The sequence below is a fragment of the Pezoporus wallicus genome, unplaced genomic scaffold, assembly GCF_028554395.1.
Source record: "Pezoporus wallicus isolate ANWC-B61680 ecotype Strahan unplaced genomic scaffold, APGP_CSIRO_Pwel_v1 scaffold_3294, whole genome shotgun sequence".
Classification (NCBI taxonomy): domain Eukaryota; kingdom Metazoa; phylum Chordata; class Aves; order Psittaciformes; family Psittacidae; genus Pezoporus; species Pezoporus wallicus.
The window spans coordinates 16,146,050-16,169,877 of NW_026635478.1; the positions used below are offsets into that span (position 1 = coordinate 16,146,050).

At 43.9% G+C, this 23,828-nt stretch overlaps 1 protein-coding gene across 2 annotated transcripts in view; it reads right to left on the bottom strand.

The window, feature by feature from the left end:
* The window catches only part of GRIN2B (glutamate ionotropic receptor NMDA type subunit 2B), a 215,337-nt gene that overhangs the window by 150,597 nt on the left and 40,912 nt on the right, over positions 1 to 23,828 (bottom strand). For both annotated transcript variants that reach the window (XM_057430360.1, XM_057430364.1), the window contains one exon: positions 16,459 to 16,887. In XM_057430360.1, coding sequence (XP_057286343.1) covers positions 16,459 to 16,869 — 411 coding nt within the window. In that variant the 5' untranslated portion in view covers positions 16,870 to 16,887. The remainder of the gene's footprint in view (positions 1 to 16,458; positions 16,888 to 23,828) is intronic.

A 23,828-nucleotide genomic window follows, 5' to 3' on the forward strand; every position in this document is an offset into this window, starting at 1 on the left:
TGCCCCAGAGAGGACTGGACCTTGGGGAGCCAGAGCTGTCTGAGAGATTTTTGCATGCCAATACATTCATGTTCACATTTCTTTGACTAGCTTTTCTAGTCCTATGAAATATTTCAAGCTAAGCAGCTCTCGCCCCAACACCCACCTCCAGACGGCACACAGGCAAAGATGAGGCAATTCCCCAAGCAGGGAATAAGCATGCCTCGGTCCCACGCTACCATCCTCACTAACCTCATCACCTTTACATCTCTCCTACCCCTCTTTGCTCTGATCCTGTGGCGGGTTCATTGAGGAGCACAAATTTGGTCCTCGCTGAGCTGGCACATGACAACCTGGCACGGGCTTCAGAGGAATTAATTCAGATGTGCAGAGCCTGATCCTTTTCAGAGAGCATGCGAGAGAGGAGGCAGCACTCTTCACTTCAGACATCAAGGGAGAGTAAGAGATGAGAGAACGCCTCGCATAAAAAAGGCAGCAGGAAAAATGTCCTAATTTGGAAAGACAGGCATCATTGCCATGGCAACCCAGAATCACCCCAGAGCAGCCAGATCTGAGTTTGTATGTGGTGTTAAATGGTTCAACCATTAAGAGAAAATACTAAGGGGAAAAGAAATTATGGGGCTGTGTAAGGGAAAGTATCTGGTAGCAATGAGTTTTCCTCTGGGGGGACTTGGGCAACTAAAATGAACCCTTTGAGTCTTAAGTTGTATTTTTTCCCCCCATCTTTAGGTGCAGACACATTTTTGTGCATTTGCTTCATTTCTGGAGAATGAGTCACTCTTCACTGCACTGCCTTCCCTCCCCAGCCTAGTGCTCACCAGCAGCGGGGCCAGATCCTGCCTCCGATGCAACATGGGAACTAAAGGCAACTAGAGCCCCCGTTCCTTTCTTCAAAGCCCCCTACAAAGACCTCCCAGGACAAGGCAGAAATTGGGAATGCATGGCAAACAACATGGCAACAGTACAGTGGCAGCACATTTCACCAAGGAGGTGGCAACACAATACAGGGTGACAGTAGCCAGCAGCCATTCCAGCATATGGTCTCTGGTGTTTAACAGGCACATAAAGGATCTTTTCAGGAAAGCTGAGGGCTGCTGAGCACATGTGGCCATGGGGTAAGCAAAAGAAGTGGTGGGAGAGATATACTTACTAGAAGTCACACAATGCACGTATTGCTGGCTGAGAGAGGAAGATGCGTCCCTGCAGTCGTTAATTATCTGATCTCACCCTGAGACCTTTCTGCCACTTTAGTCTATGAATTACTCTGAACATCTTGTCAAACCTACTCTTTCCACATCCCTGCCTCCTTCCACACTTCACTCCTGGGGTACCTTGAGCCCTTCATCCACACTTCTGTGTCTTATTAAACACCTCCATTCAGCAGGCCTCCTCATTCTTTTCTTACCCTGGCACAGTTCTACCACCTTTTCTCAGCCTCCACAAGAAGTCCCACCCATCTGCAGGGGCTACCCCCCAAAGTGTGCTTAGCACATGGAGGTGGACCAGGGCAAAAATAACAAGGCCAGATGAGCAGCAAGGAAGGAACATCAGAATATGATTTTATCCTCTAGAGGTTCCCTCCTTGTAACTGAAGGAACAAATTCCAGGAGATGAGTTCCCAGAGGACCATCCCCTACAGATTCCTAAGTGCAAAGAGAAAAATTGTCACAACAAGATCTGTGTCAACTTCAGTCTAACCTTTTCATGTTACCTCATTTTCTTATCCAATTTATACATCAAGCAACAGCAAAATGCCAGCCAAAAGGATTCCTTGATAGCTGGGATGCATGCAGCGCAGAGAATGACAGGACATTTCTGCATGGGCATGGTTACACAGAGACACGACACACCTCTTCCACGTTACCAATTCCCACACAAAACCACTTCTCCCTGGCTACAGAAACCCAAATATGCCAAGCAATAAAATCCTTGCAATCTAGATTAAACCAGGACAGGAGGAAACAGAAAAACTAAACTCACTCTCCTACTACCAAACAAAAAAAAAGCCATTGATGTTTGATTTGAGAAATCTGTTTATTTTATAGCAGCAGCACGGCAGGAGCTGCTGGCTGGCTACTGGCACTGTGGAAGCACAAAATGCTTCCTCACAGCTTGTACTGTGTATTACTGAGTATTATTACAGGCATGTCTCTATCTAGAGTAACACTGCTGGACCAGTACAGTGACCGGTGCGCGACACTGTCAACAGAAATGTGACCAAAGCACAGCAGGAGACAAATACCACTCACAACCTCCATTTCTCCTCCCAGTGGTCAGTATCACAGCATGTTTTTGTCAGCCTGTTTTGCCTCTGGTGAGAAATCTGCCAGCCACAGCTTCAGTTTATAACGATTAAACAGAAGACGAAACTTAAAAGCCACATGTATGCGCTAAATCTTCTAAGGGAGCCCAGGCAAGGGCAGAGGGAACAGACAGAGAGAACAGCTGGGGCGAGCCCTTGTGAATATGAGCCCCATGGCCTCACACCAGGACATAGAGATAGGGAAGGTTAACAGCAGCATGGCTCATTGTGGGAGAACAGATCATGGGCATGAGGAACAGCGCAGCCAAGTGAGGTCTCTAACCACCCTCTAAATGAAGCTGTTCCACCATCTGCAGGCAAGCACGCTTTGGCATTAAACATTTTGCATGAAGGCCTAATTAATGGAGCACAAAGTGACTTATTAAATCTAAATTAAGGAACTGACTAGCAAAAAAAATTACTTCTCTGGCCAGTTAATGGCTGTAGCAAATATTTTGATATGCTCAATGTGCAGCAAACTCACCTGACAGATTCCAAATATGCAAAAGTTTACCAAAAGATAATCAGAGACTTTTAAAACAAAAGAGATGGAGGTGCCATGAGTTTAGGGAGTCTGTCATATGACCAAAACAAGCAGAGAGAGAAGGCTGCCTGGTTCATCCTCTGTCCAACTGAAGGTACCCACCGGTTAGAGTATGCCTGATCTGATCAGTATGCCACCTGAGGAACCCAAACCACTATAGTTTGCTGCAGACTTGCCACAAGGCTAAGAATAAAACTAGACAGAAAGCTCAGCCAGCCCAAAGGCAGAAAAAAAATGAGGCAGAAAACAGATGTCTGCTTGACAGTTCTGAAGAAAACTAAGGTACAATTCACATTTTAAGTGCAATTTTTAAGTCTCTGCATTGAAAATATAGTAAAAGGCACAGAGGATACCAGTGGAATAATCCAGTGGAATAATCCAATTATTGTTGCTGTCATCAGGCCAATTTCTTTTCTCAAGAGGTCTGGTTTTGGATAGAAATATTAAAATCTCCAAGCCTTGCCCCATGTTCTCCTTCAAGAGCTAAACGACATGAGCATGTGACACTGAGAAAACTCCTGTTCATGACTATGTCTCTTTCGCTGCTGCAATCCAAGCCGTCTTGGTGCGGTAGCATAAGTCACCAAGCGCGCACATGTGCACAGAGCACAAGTGTGAACCAAGCGTCCAACCCTGAGAGACAGTGCCACTCACTCACATTAGATGCTCGTATGCGAATCACAAAGCAGGACAGCACTGGGGTGAATCAGAGTGAGTCACCATGGGAGCATGTGGCAGGGAAGGAGAGCATGCTGTAAGCATGTTTGTGACACACTGTGCATGGGTCACGTGTGCAGAAATCACAGTTCCCAAGACGTTCCAGAGGCTTTGGCCATCTTCTGCATGCAATTGTGGCTTGTTTTCTTTAGGAAACGAGCTCTTGCAAACCTGATGCATGTGTGTTCGTGCGTATGTGAGTCAGGCTTCCCAGTAACTCTTGAACCCGCTGGCCAATTTCCACCTGATTTGATAAAGGGGCAGAGGACTTGAGGAGAATTAAATTCTTACAGCGCTGTATAAAATACAGCCTACAAATGCATGCAGTCCTTTCTCTGGCCCCACAGCAGTGCATATGATTTACTCATTCACAGTTAAAGCCTCACTAGGCAATCAAATAAACTTCATCCTGCCATGGCAACATGCCTGTAGTGGGCAGCCCCTATAAACAGAACCCCTGGGACACAACAGTAGATCTCCCTTTTGCCCAGCCAGTGGGTATAAAAAAACACAGTGGAAACTGGAAGAAAAGCAATAGGAGACCTGGGGAGGAATGGGATTGTTGTAGAGGGTGGTGTAGTCAGCTCCTGAAAACTTGAAGCTGCACACCCACTTATTTGGACTGAACATCTTCCAGTTGAAGCAATGTGGTGGGTGGAGAAATTAGATACTTTTAGTGCCCCTGGTCCTCACCACTGGGGGAAGGATAAGTTCAGCTCTTCCGAAATCTCTTCACCCAGCTCAGGTTCTCTCCTCTGTGGACTCTCTGGTGTCTACTAAGTTGAGCTCACATTACAGTCTTAGTATATAATTCATTTAAAGAGTCAACCATGAGATGTGAATCTGCTGAAAACAGGATTCATTCATTTGGGAGCTGACAAAACAAGGGTTCCATCACCCTTCCACTCACTGTCTTTTCAACAAACTGTTCCAATGTCAGGTGATAAAATTCACTTTCAGTGCCAGACTAGGGGCAGAAAAGCCTCTGGTGTGGATCTGCAAAAGTGGTAAGAGACTCTGGGTGTCCATTCAGAGATAAACATGAAAGGCCCAACTTTCAGAAAGTGGAGATACCCAGCCTTTTTTCAATTTTGGGCTGCCCTAACCTGCCTCTTGCTGGATGTCAGGGGAAAAAAATGGCATCTATAATCACTGTTCATACTCCAAAATACTTATGCCTACTTCTTCAATTGCCACCACTCTCTGGGAGGTGGGCAGAGCCCATTCAGCTACCAGGTGTCCTGCGCCTGGCAGCTTGGCATGCAATGCCACATGGAAAAGGCACTCCACTCTACCAGCCTTGATGCCACCTGCTCCCAACCCTCCTGCTGCCCACACCAAGGAACAGGCTGAGCCTGGCCCATAGCCAGGGCCCTGGAGGGGCCCAAATGGAGCCAGGCAACTTGGAGACACAGAAGGGAGGCACTTTCTGAGAGATGCTGTCTCCATACATCATTATCTAACAAATGCGCCACTATCCAACAAGAGCCTCTCCGCTTCCCAAACTGTTTCCTTTATTAAGGATCCATTGACCCCTCCTTTTTATCTATAGTACCTTCAGAAAAGGATTGTCTTCCTTACATTTCTCCTGAGCTCACTAGGTGGTTTGAATTTTGTTTTTAACTTTCTCTAGTAGATAACTAAATGGTATTGGTAACTATCAGTTCAATGTGTTGTCTCAAGGAAAGTCCTTTCCTCTCTCAACCTCCTTCCATACTTCACCAGCAACGGGAGATTTCCTGCTCCCCACAAGTCTTCATGAACTGAACGTGATGGAAAAACTATATTTCCAATGAGGGGAGTCTCAGCAAGAGGAGGACATCCACTTCAGAAGGAAAATTCATTTATTTCAAGAGGGTGAGAGCTACATGCAGCCACTTGCAAGGATGAACATTTCTGGAGATAGTAGTATTACCTCACACTCAGACCATGCAGATGTGTGAACCCTATGATTTGTTAGGCTTAAGTAGAAGTTAAGACAATAAAATCCTTCCAGATCTCTGAGCTTTGATAAACGTGAAGAGCTGGCTAATGCAGCACACCAAATAATAAACTTTAGCTCAAGTAGGCTTCTGTTGGGGGAAGTCCCCATTAGCCAGGAGCTATGAACCCTCACAACACACAACATCCTCACAGGCAGTTCTGCCCCAGCTGAGGTGACACCACTTTACCCCTGGCTAGGTCCCCTCAGGCTCGTCCCTTAGCCCAGGGGGAGTAACAAGCAACTTACAAGTCTGTCACAAACCTTTCTCTCAAGCTTCACCTCCTATAGCTGCTCAACCATGATATGGAATAGACAACACTAAACTTCATGTTTAGCTGTGGTGAGAGGATCACCAGCAAGCTGGTGATGTAGAGAACGGTATTAACTGGGCAATTAAATCACTTCTGTAATTACTCTCACACAGCTATAAATAATGTAAGCCCACACATTCTCTCTGGAAGCCACAATAGAGAGAGAAGACAAGGTGAGGGATGCAAATGAAAAAGCAGAAATAATAATAAAAACACTTAGCATTTATACAGCACACCACATTTTCAAAACACAGTGCAAACAATAATTAAGAAATGGGTTGAGTGACAGGCAGCAGAGGGTGAGAGGAAGAGAACAGCGAGAAGTGAAAGGAGGGGAAGGGGAGCAGGCATGGAGCAGTATTTGAGATCCAGCAAGGGTGGCAGCCCAGTGAACACACTGCCCAGCCCCATGGCAGAGCCACGCCACATGGCTTTTCATCCTACACTTCCATACTGCTGCAGCAAGCTGGGGAGGGAGAGTAAGGACACAGCTCTGCCTCTGCAGAAAGGGAGCAGCAAAGCAAGCTCTGGAGCAAGAGCCAGGACAAAGCACTGCACTGCGTGAGCACACACCTTGAGGAGTCAGCAGCTCTATCACAGAGTATCCTCCCAAAGGCTCCCATCTGTGCCCTCCAGTGCAGAGCCTCAGCAGTGACCACACTGGCCCCAAACCAAGCAGCTGGTGGAGGCTGTGGGGTCTTGCCCCCTCCTCCCAGGAACTTTTCCCTCTCCCCACCAGGCCTGGGGCCCTAGCACAGGCTGTATTGGCTAAGGAGGGGAGCAGCCAAGTCAGCCCCATGCACACTTTGGGAGACCTGGTGGCCTTCCCTCAGGGGGAGCACTGATGACAGTGTCCCTGTCCCCCTCAAGGAACCATTTCTGACTCCCTTTGTGGCTCAGTGCAGAGCAAGGAGGAAACATTCCTGTCTAACTGAAGGTCAGGCAGCACTCACAGGGAAAGCATGGCTGATGATGCCATTGCCCTGTGCCCTACCTCAGCCAAGCCCTGCTCTCCTCAGTTTTCCCCTGACAGGTTTTGCGCTTCAATGGCAACTTGGGCAGCATCACCTGGGCAATCACATCTCCTCCTCTTTCTTCTCTGCCTTTTCCTGTTCCCCATCCTGTTTTCCACCTTTTTCAACCCGCCTGCCCGTCTCCTTGTTTCAGGATCTCTTTCAGATGCTCCTGCTCTGCACTGGCTCTCTGTGACCCCCTGCATGCCTCCCAAACTCGCCCTGTCGCAGTCCAGATCCCACGCTGCACATTTCTCCTGTCTGGATCCCACCAGGACCTCACAGGAGAGCTCCAGCCCCAGCTTGACCTGTGCAGTCCCCAAGATCCAGGTGCAATTTTGAAGCACAGTTTGCAAGGACAAGATCTTTAGAGACATGTGACAGACACCTAAAAAGACTGGTGAACATACACAGTTTATCATGCTTATAACAAGGCCAAACTTGGGGCAACCAGCACATTTCTGGTTAAAAGTCCTCCCTTGTAAGACACCTGCACCAAACCTGTGCATTTGCTCTGAGGACCTGTGGTGGGCAGGCAGAACCTTTGGAAGAAAATGTGCCAGCACATTTACACAGGTAAATCACATATCATCCCGTGCCATATTTTCAGAGAGAGCTGTTTTATTTTCCAAATAAATAGTGAAATAAATCCATCAGCTTGAGGCATACACCTGGCATAGGAAACTTTGCACAAACCGTCATGGCCTGGCAAAGTTACAGGAAACCCCCAAGAGGATCTTATAATGGGAAATGCTGGGCAAGCTTACAATAGACGGTACTATCAGCCCTGAATACAAAAAGTTCTCCTGTATGCTGCAGCTATTCAACCACCTCTAATAGGGGTTACAGCTTATCCTTCTAGAGTCCACATTTTCATATCAAGCATTGTATTTCCTTCAGCTAGAAAAATCTGTTAATTGCTCCCTAGCAATTAGGTAGCCTTTGCGTTTTGTAGAGCTCAAAGCACTTTACACAAACATTGTTATAGTCTTCTTGCAAAGGGCAAATTGCTGTAGACAGAAGTTGAGCAACTGCCTTAAAGTCATGTTTTATAGCTGAGCTGCAGTGTGGACTCCGTTCTAGTAGACTTGCTTGGCACCCTGTAGATCAGTCCTCCTCACTATGTGTGCTTGCCTTTCTTGCTTTTTTCCTGCCTGCCTTTAGACTCTCCACATCATTCCTTCTTCCCCTCTTCCTCTGAAACATATGTATATTGTTATTATCAGGAGCCTCACAGATGCGCAGCCAGAAGCTATTGCCAAAGCACAGAGAAAAAATGCCTCAACAGAGCCTATAGGTTTTGCTTGGGGTTTTTCTCAGCCACCTTCAGAACTTACTCTCTTTATTGTTTTTCCTCCCACTACCCTAGATTCTGTTTTCTTTCCTCTGTCTCATCTTGTTCATTCTCTTTCTCCTCCACTCCAGCAACATAACATTCTCCAGTATTTGGTTCAGTCCTGCTTAAAAACAGCAAAATGTTTTCCATGCTCTTCCCTAAAGAGACTAGAGCACATCCTGATAAAACTCAGTGCCTGAATTTTTTCTTGATACACTAAAGTATCATTTAATATTGTCATTTAACATATCACAACATATTATTTAATATATTTTCTCAACTTTATCCTGTCTCTCCTACTTCGACTTCTGGCAGCTACACCAAGCATTATTTTCTCTAATCTCAGTCTACTTCTATTCACTGTGTGTATAAATCACATCCTGACTCATTGTTCAGCCAAGCTACAATACACATATACAGCTGTTTCACTCTGTCTTCATATATCAGTTCGTCCAGACCCTTAACAGTCACAGACTACAATTACATCTTTATCTATACCCTGTTTTTTTCCAGCTTGCGTATATGTAATTCCCTTAACTTCCTTCATAATCCATCCCCTCCAAACTTGGTTAATGAGGCAAATAAAAGGCAAAGAGAGTAAGAGATTCCCTGGGAAGAATTGTTTCTCTCTGTCCTGTAGTTACTGGGGAATGACATGCAGATCTAAAGCAGCAGCATTGGGCAATTTCACACTCTGTGTTTTCAATTTCATTTGAGGCCAGTTTAGGGTAGGGACAAATTTGAGTGTAATTAATTTAGATTTTGTGAGACAAGTAACTGCTTCGGGTTGTAATAAAGGACTGCCTGCTCTAGAATGAAGAAACTAATCTCCTTGTCTGGATGGGGATGGCACAAATTGATTTAAAACTTTTGTGTTGTTTTTTTTTGTTATAATGATGATTATAAATAACTATGGGTCAGATCTCATCAAGCTCCCAGGTTTTATTTAGATAAGTGCTCACAGATTTTGAGATCTAACAACACATCATTAGTGTGAATATCAAAGTTAGAAATCTAGCAAGAAAGGACTTCACAAAAGCCTCATTACTTGCCAGGTCCAAGCTGGGTGGAAATCAGTCTTTTCCTCACAGATATTGCAATACTTCTATTCCCAGGCAGACAATGGCAACACCGCATTTAAACATTAGTTGGAAAGAAGTTAATTCAGCTTCTCTTTCCCTCAGGTATGTTGTAGCAGTTACATTCAGAGCTAGGCAAGGAAAGGTCTTCTGTCACTCGAAAGAAAACATCACTATAACAAGAGAAGAAAACTAATGCTCAGTACTACTGGAAAAAGAATTCTATGGCCCAAAATAAAGTAGCTTATAAATAGCTACAGAAGGCTGATGTAAAGGAATCAGACTTCAGTTTTGCTTGGTGGTGGGTCTGGGACCACTTGTATCAAGGGAAGACAACCATGCCTCTGTGTAATCATCTTCTCCTTCAGCATCCTATCCCTGCCCCAGCGCTGCTGCCGCCCAAAAGCACCCAGGATACATTGGCAGCCTCACCAGGGTCCCTCCAGGTTTTCTCTTCCCCAACACTGAGACACTCAAGCTCAGAGGGTGCCTTCGGGCTTCAGGTCTCCAAGGCTTTTTATTTCCAAGGCTCAGGGCAGATATAAAGTGCATCAAGTAGAAACTACTGGATGGGGATATTTCAGGGAAAGTTCCCAGATTATTTTTTTTCTTTTTTTTTTAAGTGGAGTATGTAGGGGGAAAATCAAACTCCTTATTTTCTCTTGTGACTCTTGAAAACAATACCCCCCAAAAAGTTAAGGCTTTGAAATGGATTTCCTCCAAAAAAAAAATGGGAGATAAAGTAGAGGAAAACTTCACAAGTTTAAAAGCAGACTATTTTGATAGGATATTTAATAAAAGAAATAAAATATTTCTTTGAAGTCTTTTTTTTTTAATTGAAATAATATTGATGAAAGCACTTGAGCTCTTGTTTATAAAATGAGAACTAACACTGATGGATTTAATGGCCCTGGGGAGAGGTTAAAGCTCTTAGAAGTTCATTTCAAGGTTTCCTAATATCTGAGGGATTTTAAGTGCTGTAATTCATTTGTAAAGTAATAAAAATTGTTCTAGGGAAATTCTCAGATGATAATTAAAATCCACACAAATATGCTACCTATATTCCTTTTCTTTATATGAAAAAATGTCATTTTGTTTGGGTGGATTAGATAGAGATGTAAACCCAAATTACAGATCCACCTGGCCTGTTGTTATGGGAAAAAACAACATTGACATACAATACTGGCTTTCATTGTTTGTATCTCTGTGACCCACCTTTCTTCTCCCTCCCCAACTTTTGCAGCAGACTTGTAGTTTCAGAACACGTGATATTTAGTTCACTATTGGTAAGCAACACAGCACTTTCATTTGGCAGCAAGATGAAATTGAGTACCAAAAGCAGAAGTGTATTAATCATGTCCTCAATAAAATTATTAAAAGCTTGCAGGGAAACTGCTGATATTTTTTTTTTTCAAATCAAATTCATCTTTGTTAACCACTAGATTAGTCTAAGAACATTTAAACTACTACTATCATCAAATGTCGTTTCAGAGGAATGAAAATGCTTTGTGAAATTACATGAACTGCATACAGCTTTGCTTTGGAGGGAAAAAAGGGATAGAAATCTTCTGACAGCATTGAACCATACTCTTTCAACATCTGTAGATCAAAATGTGTCTTTTCCCCTTCCTGCTTCTAAGCAGCATTTTGTTTGGAATTTATTTCACTTCAGTTCATATAATCATAGTCAAAGGGAAATTTTTCTTTTGCTTTTTTCCTTCACACAAGGACTCTAAAAACTTCAGATGTCATCCCTAATGGAAATGAAACAAATTTACATCCAAAAAATGAGGTTTGCAGTCCCCATGCATCCCTATTATTTAACCTCTGGAAACCCGAGAGTGAAAGTGCTTTCCTTTTAATTACAGATCTTCTGCTTTTAGCAGCACTGTCCCAGTGTCTTTGACTTTGTCCTGGTTTCAGTGTGAATCTAGGTGCTCAGCTTATCCAACTCATTTTAGCTTCCCTCTACCTGCAGCATCACTTCGCTGCACTCTGACCAGCAGTTAATTTTCTTTCCTGGTGCTTTCCACCTATTGTCCAAGTTTGGACTTCCTCCCTATCAAAATACCAAAGAATACCATTGCTGCAGCACCACGGAGATCACAGCTACATTCAGCATTGAGAGAGACACAATATGTCTTGGAAACCTTGACAGAAAACCAAAAGAAAGGGGACAGAGATTTATGAAGTGGGGATGGAAAGGTAGAGGTGCAGCTTTGGTGTGAATGGGGAAGAAAGAGCAAGGTAGTGGAGAGAGTAGCAGAAAAGTCACCTCTGTGCTGTGTGAGAAAAGGAAGGAAAATCTGGCCTAGAATGGATCAGGGATTTTAGATTTCAGGTCAGTGTCATGCAGCTTTCATACAGATTTTATTATGGACACAACCGAATTTAACAGATTATTCTTTCCTAACATTTTATGTCCATCAGTATGGCTAACCTGTGTGGGGAAACCCTGGAAAAAATAGCAAGTGATGCAAAGATAGAGGACAATTATTTTCAGCTGGGTAAACATAATCATCCTCTTCTTCCAATATTTTTCCTAGGTGCTGCCTGGGCACCACTGTGTTATTGTAAAGCTGCACAGGACAAGAAGCTTTGGCAAAATAATATGACTGTGGAGAAATAGTGAGGGACAGTTCCACCAAAAACTACGATCACCAGCTGTGCTATAAAGAGAACCCGAGGCATTTTTTGCCCTTACCTTTTCTGTTTTCATTATCAACAAGTTGAGATTTCCTGTTATTTTTTTAAACAAATAGTCTCTCATTACAAAACAGACCAACCAGCTGAATGGTGTGGTCATTTTTAGGCAAAAAGCTAAATCTTTTCCAACACAATAAGCATCCTAAATATGAACAATTCACTCTTAAGATACCTATGAATGTATATTGTTATTGCTATTTCCTTTTCTGTAACTGCTCCTCTACTTCAAGTTCTAGTAAGAAGTCATTTTAACTACTATTGAACATATAATGAAGAAAAGCCCAGCCCTGATTTCCAGTCTCAGGTCTGCAAACACAAGGTATTGGTTTGTCTGCTTATCTGAATGGAAGCTTGGTTTGCAGCCTTGAAGGTTTCCTTCCACCATCAGTCTCTTAACACACAGCATTCTTATCCATCATCTATTTCCTTACTGCGATCGTATTGAATTTCTGCATTCAAAAAACAACTGAGAAAGGAGAACTTATTTTAAATACTAGAAGGGGAGCAGATATGCTCACCAGTCACAAGTGCATTGCACTTCTCTGGACAATGCAAACTAATGCCTTAGATCAGGCATTACAAAGCTGTAAAAAGAAAGGTCATTATGGCAACTTCAGGCAAACTGAAGAGACTAGGAAGCTTCCACTAGCAAAGCTCTTGGATCACAAGAACCTAGCATTGGTCGTGGTGCACATTTCTTTCCATCTCATCTATTTCAGATTAGAACACAGATCGTCAGTGATCCCTTTCTCATCAAAGGTCCAGGTGACATAACACCATCATCCTAGCCCATTTTCAAGATATTACTACCAAAACAAGGGCATGTGTTTCCTTGCAGGGTTGAAAAAGTGTGATCACGTTTCTACCCTGCCCCACAGCTGCAGACCTTGTTCCTCTGAGAGTAGCTGTCACAGCGGCTATTGGACCCCCTTCAGCCATCACTCCCAGGCCACCCAGCCTGGACAAAATGACTGCTGCAGTTCACACTGTTTGGTGTCACTGCTGGCACATTCAGAGACTAAAGTGACTGAACCAGTGATGTCAAGACTCTCCCTCAGCCAAGTGGTCTCTCCAGAGCTCAAGTGAGGCACATTGTGTGTCTACGCTTCACTGTTTTCCTGGAACTAAACCCAGGTCACAGTGTGCACACAGATCATCTGGTCATTTTCTTCTGATGCCAAATTAGGCAAAGATTAAACATAACACTTTGTAACAGCTAAGAAGGTGGGATTAGGGACACCAGCACCGAGGAGAGAGACAGCAAAAACACATGCAAATTCCTGTATACTTATTTTTCAGAGGGAAAAAGCAAAACACGGGGAAAACAGAAGATATAAACATTATCCATAAAATTTAATCAAATGCAATACTAAAAAGCATGAGTTTGAACAAAACCATCAGGAAATCCAGATGTTACATTTCCAGCAACATACCTCCACCTGCTAGGTTTCGCTTGCAGTAGGATTCATAGCATTTAACTTGAGGCACCATGAGCAAGTCAGGGTACAGCCTTCTTCAGCACTTGGCAGAGGGAGACAAGACTGTCCTATGAGCATTTCAGGGCACCCTGAGGTGGGTGGGGTGAACTGTCCTCAGGTGGTTCCCCCCTCCCCACTGGTTGTAACAATGCCCAGATCTCCAGCTGGCAGGTAGCAAACTGCTAGATGGACATTAACTGAGAGGAAGTCAGCCTATAGTGCACATTATACAATATTTCTGTATATATATACAGGAGAAAAGAAAATTCAAGCTTGAAATGCTCTTTTTTTCTTTTTTCCTACCCTTTCGTGTTTTAATTTACCAGCTTCACAGTATATTGCAAAGCCTTTTTTACACATGGACTCAAATCTCCTCCCAGAAACACTTACAAAACTCTCACTGAAAGTAAAAGAATTTCACATGCTACTCCAAGAAAAGTGGTTTGACTGAGGAGTTTTTTTGCATTAACCTCCAGAGAAGAGGGGCTTATTTGTCACACTAAGGCGTTAGTGGCTTGTAGTGTTTTTAGGTTTGCATTGGCACTACTGATCACAAACACACAGGGAGCATAACAAAGCTATAAGTGCAGGGATGAACTTGTGAAATGCTGAGCAAGTTCAAACGCAGCTGACTGCTGTGGGTGTTGAGGGGATGCTGGAAGAAGCAATCCATGCTTGCAGGATCAAACCCCAGTCACACAACTCATCTGCAAAGAATATGACTAAGAGTCACTGAAAGCAAAGCCTCTGTCAAGGCCCTCTGTGGAAAATAGATTATTTTTTCTTAAGGACTTACCAGGCTGACTTCAGTATTTTTAGTAGAATATCAATATATTTACTCTTTACCATATTTTAATTCAATTCATCAAATAAATACTGTCCATTAAAGATTACACACCTGTGAATCAGAGGCTGTTAGAGGTCAGCCTTTTCAATTTGTATTAATAAATAAATAAATAAATAAATTTTGGCCTTTCCTAAAACTGCAGGTCTTTGTATGTAACCTGCTTCTCCTCTCTGCAAAACCACAAAAAGAGGGAGTTGGATAAAACAGAGGTCTCCATTCATAAGGCTTCCACCTTTCTGCTCCTTGTGGGCAGCCTGAACGCTCTTTAGAAGAGAAACAGCGGGGTACACAGGGCAGATGTGGGAGATCCTGCCTTCCCAAGGAGAGACTAGAGATGGGTAGAAAGAAAGATCTTTGCAAAGTGCAATAGGCCAAATTTCTCTTTGAATTACAGCAGCGTAAATCTGTTCTAATCCTGCCAAAGGCAATGGGACTATGCTGGATTTACACTGCAGGAATCTGAATCAGAACTTGGCCTGCCACGTTCAAAGTCACAAGGACCTTTCCCCAGTGCTTAGGTTTGGCATCAGTAACTCTTACACTTGTTCAAAGAGGATATACAATATCACCACAAGTGTGAAGTGCAGCACTCAAGTAATGCTTCAGACCCCTTTTGCATGGACATCAATAACTATGCAATGCAGCAGGCAGGAGAGCATGGAGAAGCAGCATTGTTGCCTGACTGTCCTCCAAAACATGTGGGTGGAATGGGGCAGAATGACTTTATCACATGTGCAACTATTCCAGGAGAGAGAGAGAAAAAAGACCTGTGACTATTTTATTCAGTGACTTCTTTAGTGCAAAGGCTGATACAAGAAAATAACACTGTATTTTAACTGTATGTTATTTGGCAACTGAACAGTTGGTCAAAGAGTGAGAAAATAATGAGTGATTAATTTATTCCCATTTACTCACCTACAATAACCTTCACTGGATTATTTATTTACAAGGTAAATAAAGCAGAAAGTGCCTGTATTTCTCAGCCCACTAGATCTCTTTCTGAGGAAAAGCTGCCACAGTGGCCAGTTTAATTCTCCCCCTTCATTCAATTAGATTTGCTTCTGCCTAGATAAATGTCTCAGATTTACGTAAAAGTGACCTGTAAAAGAAAAAGGTTGTTGGCTTGTGTCCCTGTTTACTCTTTTGTCACGCACAAAGTATGGTCAAAAGTGTCTTCCCAATAAAGGGCTTGGTCCTCACTCAGTCTAGCACTGAGCCTGCAGGGAAAGGGACAGCACACTTCTCTCAGGTAATCCCACTGGCCCACAGCGGCCCAAAGGCCACTCTCAGCCACAACTTCTGGTCAAATGCATACTCATGTATGAATTGCTGGGTGCCCTGCTCCTCCCAGGGGAAGACTTGTATCAGGTCCAGCTGCATCCCGTGGAGGCTCCCCTAAACTAAGAGTTATCAGCTGGCCAAAGATGCAGCTCCCTCTGCATCTTGCCCTGTTCAAAACCAGTAGGAGGAAGGCGTGTTTGTGAAGTAATTCCCCAGAAGACTGGCTGAGGCTTGGGGAAACAGTGAAATGTCAGTGATATGAAGGAATAAAATAGAGCAGTGGAAAAAAGAAAGACTTAGCCTGACTGGTTCAGACTGGTTAGTTGCTCTAGCTAACACCTATTTAACTTCAGGAGCTAATGAACACTTCTGAGAAAGGATGGCTTTATTAAAGATTCAATTATTTTCCAATTAAGATGTAAGAGCTGTATTAAGCATCCCTGACAATACCACAATGTCCTCCAGATGCACGCAGGAAAAATCCAAGCCAGCATCTCCGGCTCTTCCAAGGTAAAATACAGGAAAAATAAAACCTTAAAAAAAAATAAAAATCACAATTGTCAGGGGCTCTTTATCCTTCTAAGGAAGGAAAAAAAGGGCTGATTCTTCTGTAGCTCTCTTCTACCTGCTCTTCTCCCTCCTAGTTTTTCTCTCTTGCAGATAATTCCACATGATTAATAGGCTCTTCTCAGCAGTGCTACACACAGTTAGCCCTGTTAATCTCCCTTTGAATCTGAGAACCTCTAGTCCCCCAACCCTTCGACCCCATGAGACTACACCTTAGGATCACAGAATAAGCTATTTCTTTCTATTTTAAGTTTCGATCTGCAGGCATGCAATAGAAGAAAGCTCAAATTTACCTTATCTGCCATGATCATAGAGGAGCCTCCATGGATGCCCAGGATGGGAGTGAGGGTCTGGGCAGAGATGAAGTCCAGGATCTGGGCAATGGCTTCCTGGTCTGTATCATCAGCGAATACCACCCCTTGAATCTTCCGGTCTGACATGAGGTCACAGATGCGTGTTATGATGCTCTTGGGATCTGTCTCATTCATGGCCACCAGTTCCACCCGAGGCACCACTGAGAGGTGGTGGAAGTCATCTTTCTCGTGGGCATCCTTGATGGCGACTTCGTCTGAGGTCCCCACCAGGATGACCGCAATGCCAATGCTTGGGTGGCTTTTCTGTGCACGGGCCCCGCTCCCTGTTGTCGCGAGGACTGCCAGCACCAGCCAAAACCCTGGAGAGTAGCACTCCACCCTGGGCCTCATCTTCGGCTCTTACACTCCCTGAGTGAGGAAGAAAAAAAACAGGAAAACTGATTAATTGACAAGTCAATCATGCACTCAGCCTTTAAGGCTGATCCATTGATGTTCCTCAGCCACTAGCTCTCCTCCCACCCATCCTTCTTGCCTGACACCCAGCCCTTTGGCTGCATGCAGTACTCTGTTGAACTTGGAGGAGCCAGACCAGTCCAACCTCCAGTTCAGAGTTTAGAGTCACTTCAAAGAACAGCTGTCAGCAGAAGATGGGATCATGTCACCTCTCAGGTCCCATGTCACTCTAAGACCCAAGTGAAAACTGATAGAGAATTGTCCTTTGATGGCTGATCAGCTGTCTTGGTGAAATTAATTGCTTATGTCAAGCCCATGTCTAAGTGCTTACCCTCAACACAAAGGAATTACTGGTGCTTGTGATCAGTTTGGCCTTCTGCTAGAGGTGTAGGCAGAAAGGCTAAAGGGACCAGGCAGATAAGGACTTCTTTTTACTTTCTTAGCACAGCCCCTCCAGAATAAAGTGAGGACAAATTATCAGGACCATTGAATCTATGTGTATGGTGTATCCATTACACACAACCTTCTTACCACGAGGACACGCACAGCTCCAGTCTGTAGTACAGTCAGCCATATGCCTTTCACCCATACAAGGTTCAGTTCTTTTTAAAAATCCAGGAACACAAAAATCCAGGAACCCAAAAATCCCTATCAGTTGTATCCAAAAATGGATCAGTGCAGTGTGGAGAAGACATTCCCTCCAAGCCCCTATGACAGCTATTTTCGCCCAGAAGCAGTAAGACCCACGGAGCTTACAAAGGTTCACCCTCAGCTACTACAGCCAGGGATGTTACACAGATCTTCTCCCTGAACATGTCCACTTTATTTTGAAATCATAACAGTAGAAATGGAAAAACCCGATGAGGTCATCTCTCCAGCCCCTGCCTGAGTAGGACTGTTCCCTGCGGGATTGTTCCCAGTTCTTTCTTTATTCAGACTTTTTTTAATATCAGTTCATACTTTCACAGCATTTTTCATCCTCAAGGCACTTCACAAACACCATTGAATTAATCCTTGTAGCATCTATGCAGCGTAAATATCAGAACCCCCTGGTCTGGGGGCAACAGCTGAGCAATGTTGCCCCATTTGCCCACCAACGCTGTGGGAAGTGAGCCCTGTTCAGTGTGCCCACCCAGGGCCATGCTGCTGTCACAAGCAGACTTCAGGCATTTCAAACTGAAGAAGACTTTCCCTCAGCACAAAACATCCTAGTCAGTTATTCACACCCATGACTGTTCTTCAGCAGCCAGGCTCACTTGGAATAAATACACCAGCCCTGTGCTTCTTTGCACTACACTTCTGGTCCAGGAACGGGACCTTTCCATACTGTTTGCTGCTACACGTGTCCCTATCAAATGAACAGAAAGCAACAGCAGTATGGAGAAGGATGGCAATTCTTTGGGGAGGCTGGTTGTCCACAAAACAGTCGTAACTGACATCACCCACAGAAAGAGAAAGAGAACAAGGGGCCTTATCTTGTCCTGCCCAAGAGAACACAGAAGCTCAGCACCTGCTCCCTCATTGTCATGCTAAGCAGAGAGTATGCATCCTGCATTGATAGTACCAGAAAAATAAGCAGATAATAAAATACATAATAAATATGCACTGGAGGAACCAAATCCACTTAAGAGGCTGAAAGGGACCACGGGTGTGAAGCACCGATCGATTCTAAACTCTCTGACGGATCCACTTTCCAAGAGATGCTCACAAGGAGAACCAAGAGACTTTGAGAGTTTGGCAAAATGAACAGATAACTTCATTCCAGCAGGACTGTTATCCTCCAATTACGAGTCACTAAATTAGATTCCTTCACAGTGAAATGCAGTCCCCACTCCTGCAATGCTTTATTAACTTTAATGCATGCTACACGCTCTCTGTCTCTCACTCTCTTGCTCACTGACTTTAATGCTATATTTGTTCTCTTTAAAATATGTCTCCTGTGATCCCTCTGCATAGATTTACACAGTATATTACACTTGGTTAGGCAATGGCTAGCTGTGATGGCCAGGGACCAAAGTGTAGTTTTTTCCCAGCCCCTTCCCACCAGGAATACTTTACAGGACCTTCCAACCGAGGGCTCATATAGCAGCGATGCAGGAGATATGCAGGCAGTCATGGCAGCTGCCTGCCTTTGTGCCCAAATAATTCTTCCACTGGGAAAAATACCATCCAAGAACCCTGTTCCCTTCCCTTCACCTACATCAAAGCCAAGAAACCTCTCTCATCTCTACCTTCAAACAGCAGCAAAGAGCCCACATCCTGAAGAGCACACATGCCAATCTGTCGGGTGCCTAGCTCACGAGATGTGGCCCCCCAGCAGATTTTTCCATTCGAGACAAGATAAATGGAAAATGGAATTCCTATACAGTGCTAGATCCTCAGGAATTGGCCAGATATGCAGGGAGCAGCAAGGACTAGGAAGAAGCTAATGCAAAGAGGAGGTCCAGTATCCTTCTGAGGGAATAGCAGGTACCAGGTCCAGGGAGGGCTCCCTCATAGGATGAGGGCCAGGGGTGCAATAAGGCTGCAGAACACAAATAAATCACATCCAAGCCAGGGCTGAGTGTTGGCCTCCACTATTCAGCTCCCATAAGGCAGCAACAGGTTCACAGCACAGAGTTGAGCTGCTCCAAGACTACAAAAGGGGTGCTCACAGTGTTACAATCCCTTCCCTCCTCGGGGCCACTTCTGCTCACATGCACATGCCAGGTGCTGGGGAAAGGGACGAATGTGGCAGCACCAACCCCATCTCCCTTTTTTCTTCTGGTCTGGCTCACTACAAGCCCCTTTTGAATGTGCACTAGTAGAGGAGAGGCATGGGTGAGCCAACACAGACTTATCATCAGAGTAAGGTGACCACAGAACAATTGTGTAAATGTGTTTTTGCACACACAGAGCAGTAAGTTTTATTCATTAATTTCTACACTGTTCATATGCAAAAGTTTGAGGCACACAGTCAAGGAAGCACTGGAGGCAGCATGCAAACCTCCTCCTGAGTGGTGTTCTTGTTTCCAACAAGGAAAAGAAATGGAGAAATTCACACACAAAGAATTTCAAAAGCACCTTACAAGGTTGCAGTTGTAAACCAGGGTATTTGCCCATAGTTATTTCAAGTAACTTTAATATTGCTAGAGTCTAATTTCACCAATTAAAAATAATTTTAAAAACATACCAGTGTATTTTATTACATGAGCAGGTTTTTCCCTTAGTGGTGGTGTGGGGTAACACTGTTGTTGGAGTACTTTCTGTGATTTGGCCATTCCAAAAGAATGTAGGAAATCCCAAACTCCAGTCTGGTAAGTAAAATCCTTTACACACTACTCCACACTACTGTATTGTCTCTTACTCTCTGGAAAATAATATGTGACAAGGCCATTAGACAAAGTGGTTTTGCAGACATGTCTATATTTAGGTATAAACATGCCTGTAAAACCATTATACTTCTATAATCTCATTTTACTTACGAATAAAACACATCCACCATTGTAGAGGAGTGCAGCATCTACTTAGTGCTGCAGAGCAATGTTACACAATCACTGTTAAAACAGGAAGGGAAAGCTAACTTCTCCAATTGAAAATACAAGAGGAATGTAGGTAGTCAGACAGTAATTATTCAGATTGGAATTTGGCCAGGACCAAAGGTTAGATTGCTTAAAAATATCATGAGAACCCTATTTGACACTGCATTTTTATGTGGATCAGACCTAAGATAGGTATTAATAGAAAATTAGGCTGCACAGGCAAAATACAGCTCAGCATTTAGAGATTATTTCTGGACAATATTTCAAAATACAGAAAGTACACAAATAGGTCATTGTGCACTCAACCAGGCTAACTGTAAACAGAGTACTATTCAGGCAGTCTACAACAACGCTAGGCAATCTTCAGGTCAGATAAAGAAGCTGATTGAGAACATGGGCTGGTCTCAGGAGCCTGGGGCAGTTTTGTCGTGTGCCTATGCTGGTACCTCCTTTTTCTGCAATCGTGCCAGTTAGGCAGCCTTGCACAATAGCCCCTAGGGAGGGTATTTGCAGGGTCCCCAAAACCTGATCTCCAAGCTCAAGACAGCAAGAGGAAAGGAAGTACTGTGATAGTGCAGTCCCCGACAAAAATCTGCCTTGAAAGCAGTTTTCCTAATTAGGAAGACAACGATGCTTGGGACAGGAGGCTGAACAGTGTGCGCTAGCCAAGAGAACTTCACAGGTACATTGGCTCCATATCGGAAGAAGAGCAGCATCACCTTACCTCCAGCCTCCCCATTCTGTACTTCCCTGGACAGCCACTGGAAAGTTCATATCCCGGTGCTTTCTGGGCTCTGCTAACTGGGATCTCCAATGAGGTCCCAGTACTGGTTGAAGGACTTCAAGCCACAGGATCCAAATTCAACAGCTAATTTTGCATCTGCACCAACTACAATGCTAATTCCTAGTCCTACACTCATCCCTGATCCCTATCCCAGTTCTGGGACTCACCACCACCCTCAATCCCACTACTACCTAGAGAGAGATGTCCTGCCAGCCCCAGTGTTAGCCATCAGTGTTACCATATCCTTCAGTATTTTACAATCTTTGACAGTATCATAACTCACAATGGCTTCATTTCTCTGACAGTTTGAGCAGCAGACAATGAATCAAAAAGCAGTCCTTGTGTTTCAGGCCCTAGTTGGGGGTAGAAAGAAATCCATCTCACCTGTGAGATACTTTACAAAGCTGGAAGATGCTCTGTGCCTGGTATCCAACACAGCATCAGGGAATAGCAAGTACACTAGAAGAAGCTGTAGAGAAATTAACATTCCACTAGGCATTCTACTGGGCTGTCTGGCAAGGAAATTACTCTATGCCCAGACCAAAGAAGAACATTATTTCTGTGTTTACCTACTGCAAAAAAATACTACATATTTAATCTGTCTACTACCTGCCTTACAGACAAACTTCAGGGGCTACAACCATCCATGCAAAGAAAGGAGCAGGACTGATTGCAGTCTTGAACTGTTACTCCTAAAAGCTGGGGCTTAAAGCTCTATATCATGCTATAATTTGGACCTAAGTTTCTCCAACTGCCCGATTTTTGGCAACCTGATTCCAGCTTAGGACAGCCTCCCATTCTCGTGGTTCATGTCATCCCCAGCCCAAACACACTGCTTATTGCATACCTCTGAAGAAGCATTCTAACACTGCTTTAATCACTGTCCTACTGCACCTTCAGCTCAGGCTATTTGTACGCTGACAACTCTTGCACTGCTGTTCCCCCTGTTACTGCTTACCAGGCAGGTGCCATAAGTGCCCATAAATCTTCTGGCTCACAGCACTGTTGTTCCAGGAATTTTGTAAACAAAGACGAAGAAGAGGGGGATGGATCTGGGTCATGATGGATATGTCTTAGAAGTGCCTGCACACTTCAGGTGCTGATAAACAAAATGAATGATGCTGCATGACATTCACAGTAGGAAGATGGCAAAGACTGGAGACAATGGAAAGTGCCACGCACAGTGATGAATGCAAGAACAATCCATCACCTAGACCAAAATGGTTCATTATGGTGACTCTGAGTAAATGCTCCACCAAGGGCATTTCAGTAGTTTTAGATGAAATCTTGTGCAGCTCAGTTTATTTTAACTAGCTTTGAACATGACTTATATTCTCATTCTGATATATGAATGTTCCTATGACAGGAGTAGAAACATTTCACCAAGGCCTTTTGGGCAGGTCTTCTTTCTACTCTTCACAACCATTCCCTCTCCAACATGTACCTTTATCATGCCTGTACTGCCCCACAGATTAATTTCTATCTAACTTACTTGCAAAATGCTTCTTCTTTTCCCTTATTTCTCTCAAGTCAGTCTTTTTATTTGGGGGAATGCATCACACACCCCCAGACAAATATTTCAAAGCCCTTGGAGCTCTCTCGCAATACCTCACTGCTAGCTTTCCTTCCATGGATGCTGGGTGGAAAGTAGCACATACGTTTAACTTCTATTCTCTATTTATTTTCTTTCAAGCTGTTTTTTTTGTGGGATTTTTTTTTTAATTAAACCAGGTAACAACTCCTCTGTGACTTGGGCAGTGTCAGATTCATCCTATATATCACATATTCATTCCTCCCCATCTTCAACAGCTAGCTTTCTCTGTCTATCCGACAGGTGTGTAGATGGATGTGGTGAAAAAGTGCTTCTCTTTTCTGCCCCATGCAAAAGAGAATTTTCTCCCTACACTTAGGCAGTACATAGAATGCTTTGATCATCAATTAGACCCATATCATTCCTAACAGATGAAGAACTATGTCTTATTATTGTAAGCTTGCCCAAGGGTAAGTTCCCAGTGTCCTTCCTACTCCCTCCCACCCACATATTTTGCATATCACGGGTGATAGCTGATACAGCCACAGCCTGAGAGCTTCTGTTGAGACCAACACCAAGTGATTCATAGAAATTACAAATTAAAATACTCTGTTTAATAGTCTTGCCCTTCCCCCAGTCACTTCAGGATGGCTGTCTATGGCATCTGCTTTAGCACACTACCTGCTCTGAAATGGCTTAATAAGATTTTACCACTGCTAGGAGATGGCTCCAAGGGTCACATTTAGAAATGTTTCCCTAAACTCAACCCAAATTTTCCCTTTTCTAAGCTACCATGTTACTTTAATAATATCTCCTTCACCCAGACTAAACAATTTCTCTCTCTCGACTCACCGCTTCCACCGTGAAAATGCCTGTAGATGGTCGTCTGATCACCCCTTGGGACTATCCTCTGCTGGAACAGAAGTTCAGCTGTGTTCACCCCTCCTTGTAAGCTGAGTCCCCCCAGGTCCTCATCAGGATGAGCAAGGGAGGATGAAGGTAATGGCCAGGCAATGGAGAGCAGGAGCAAGTCTGACCTGCTTACCCAGGCTGGTACACA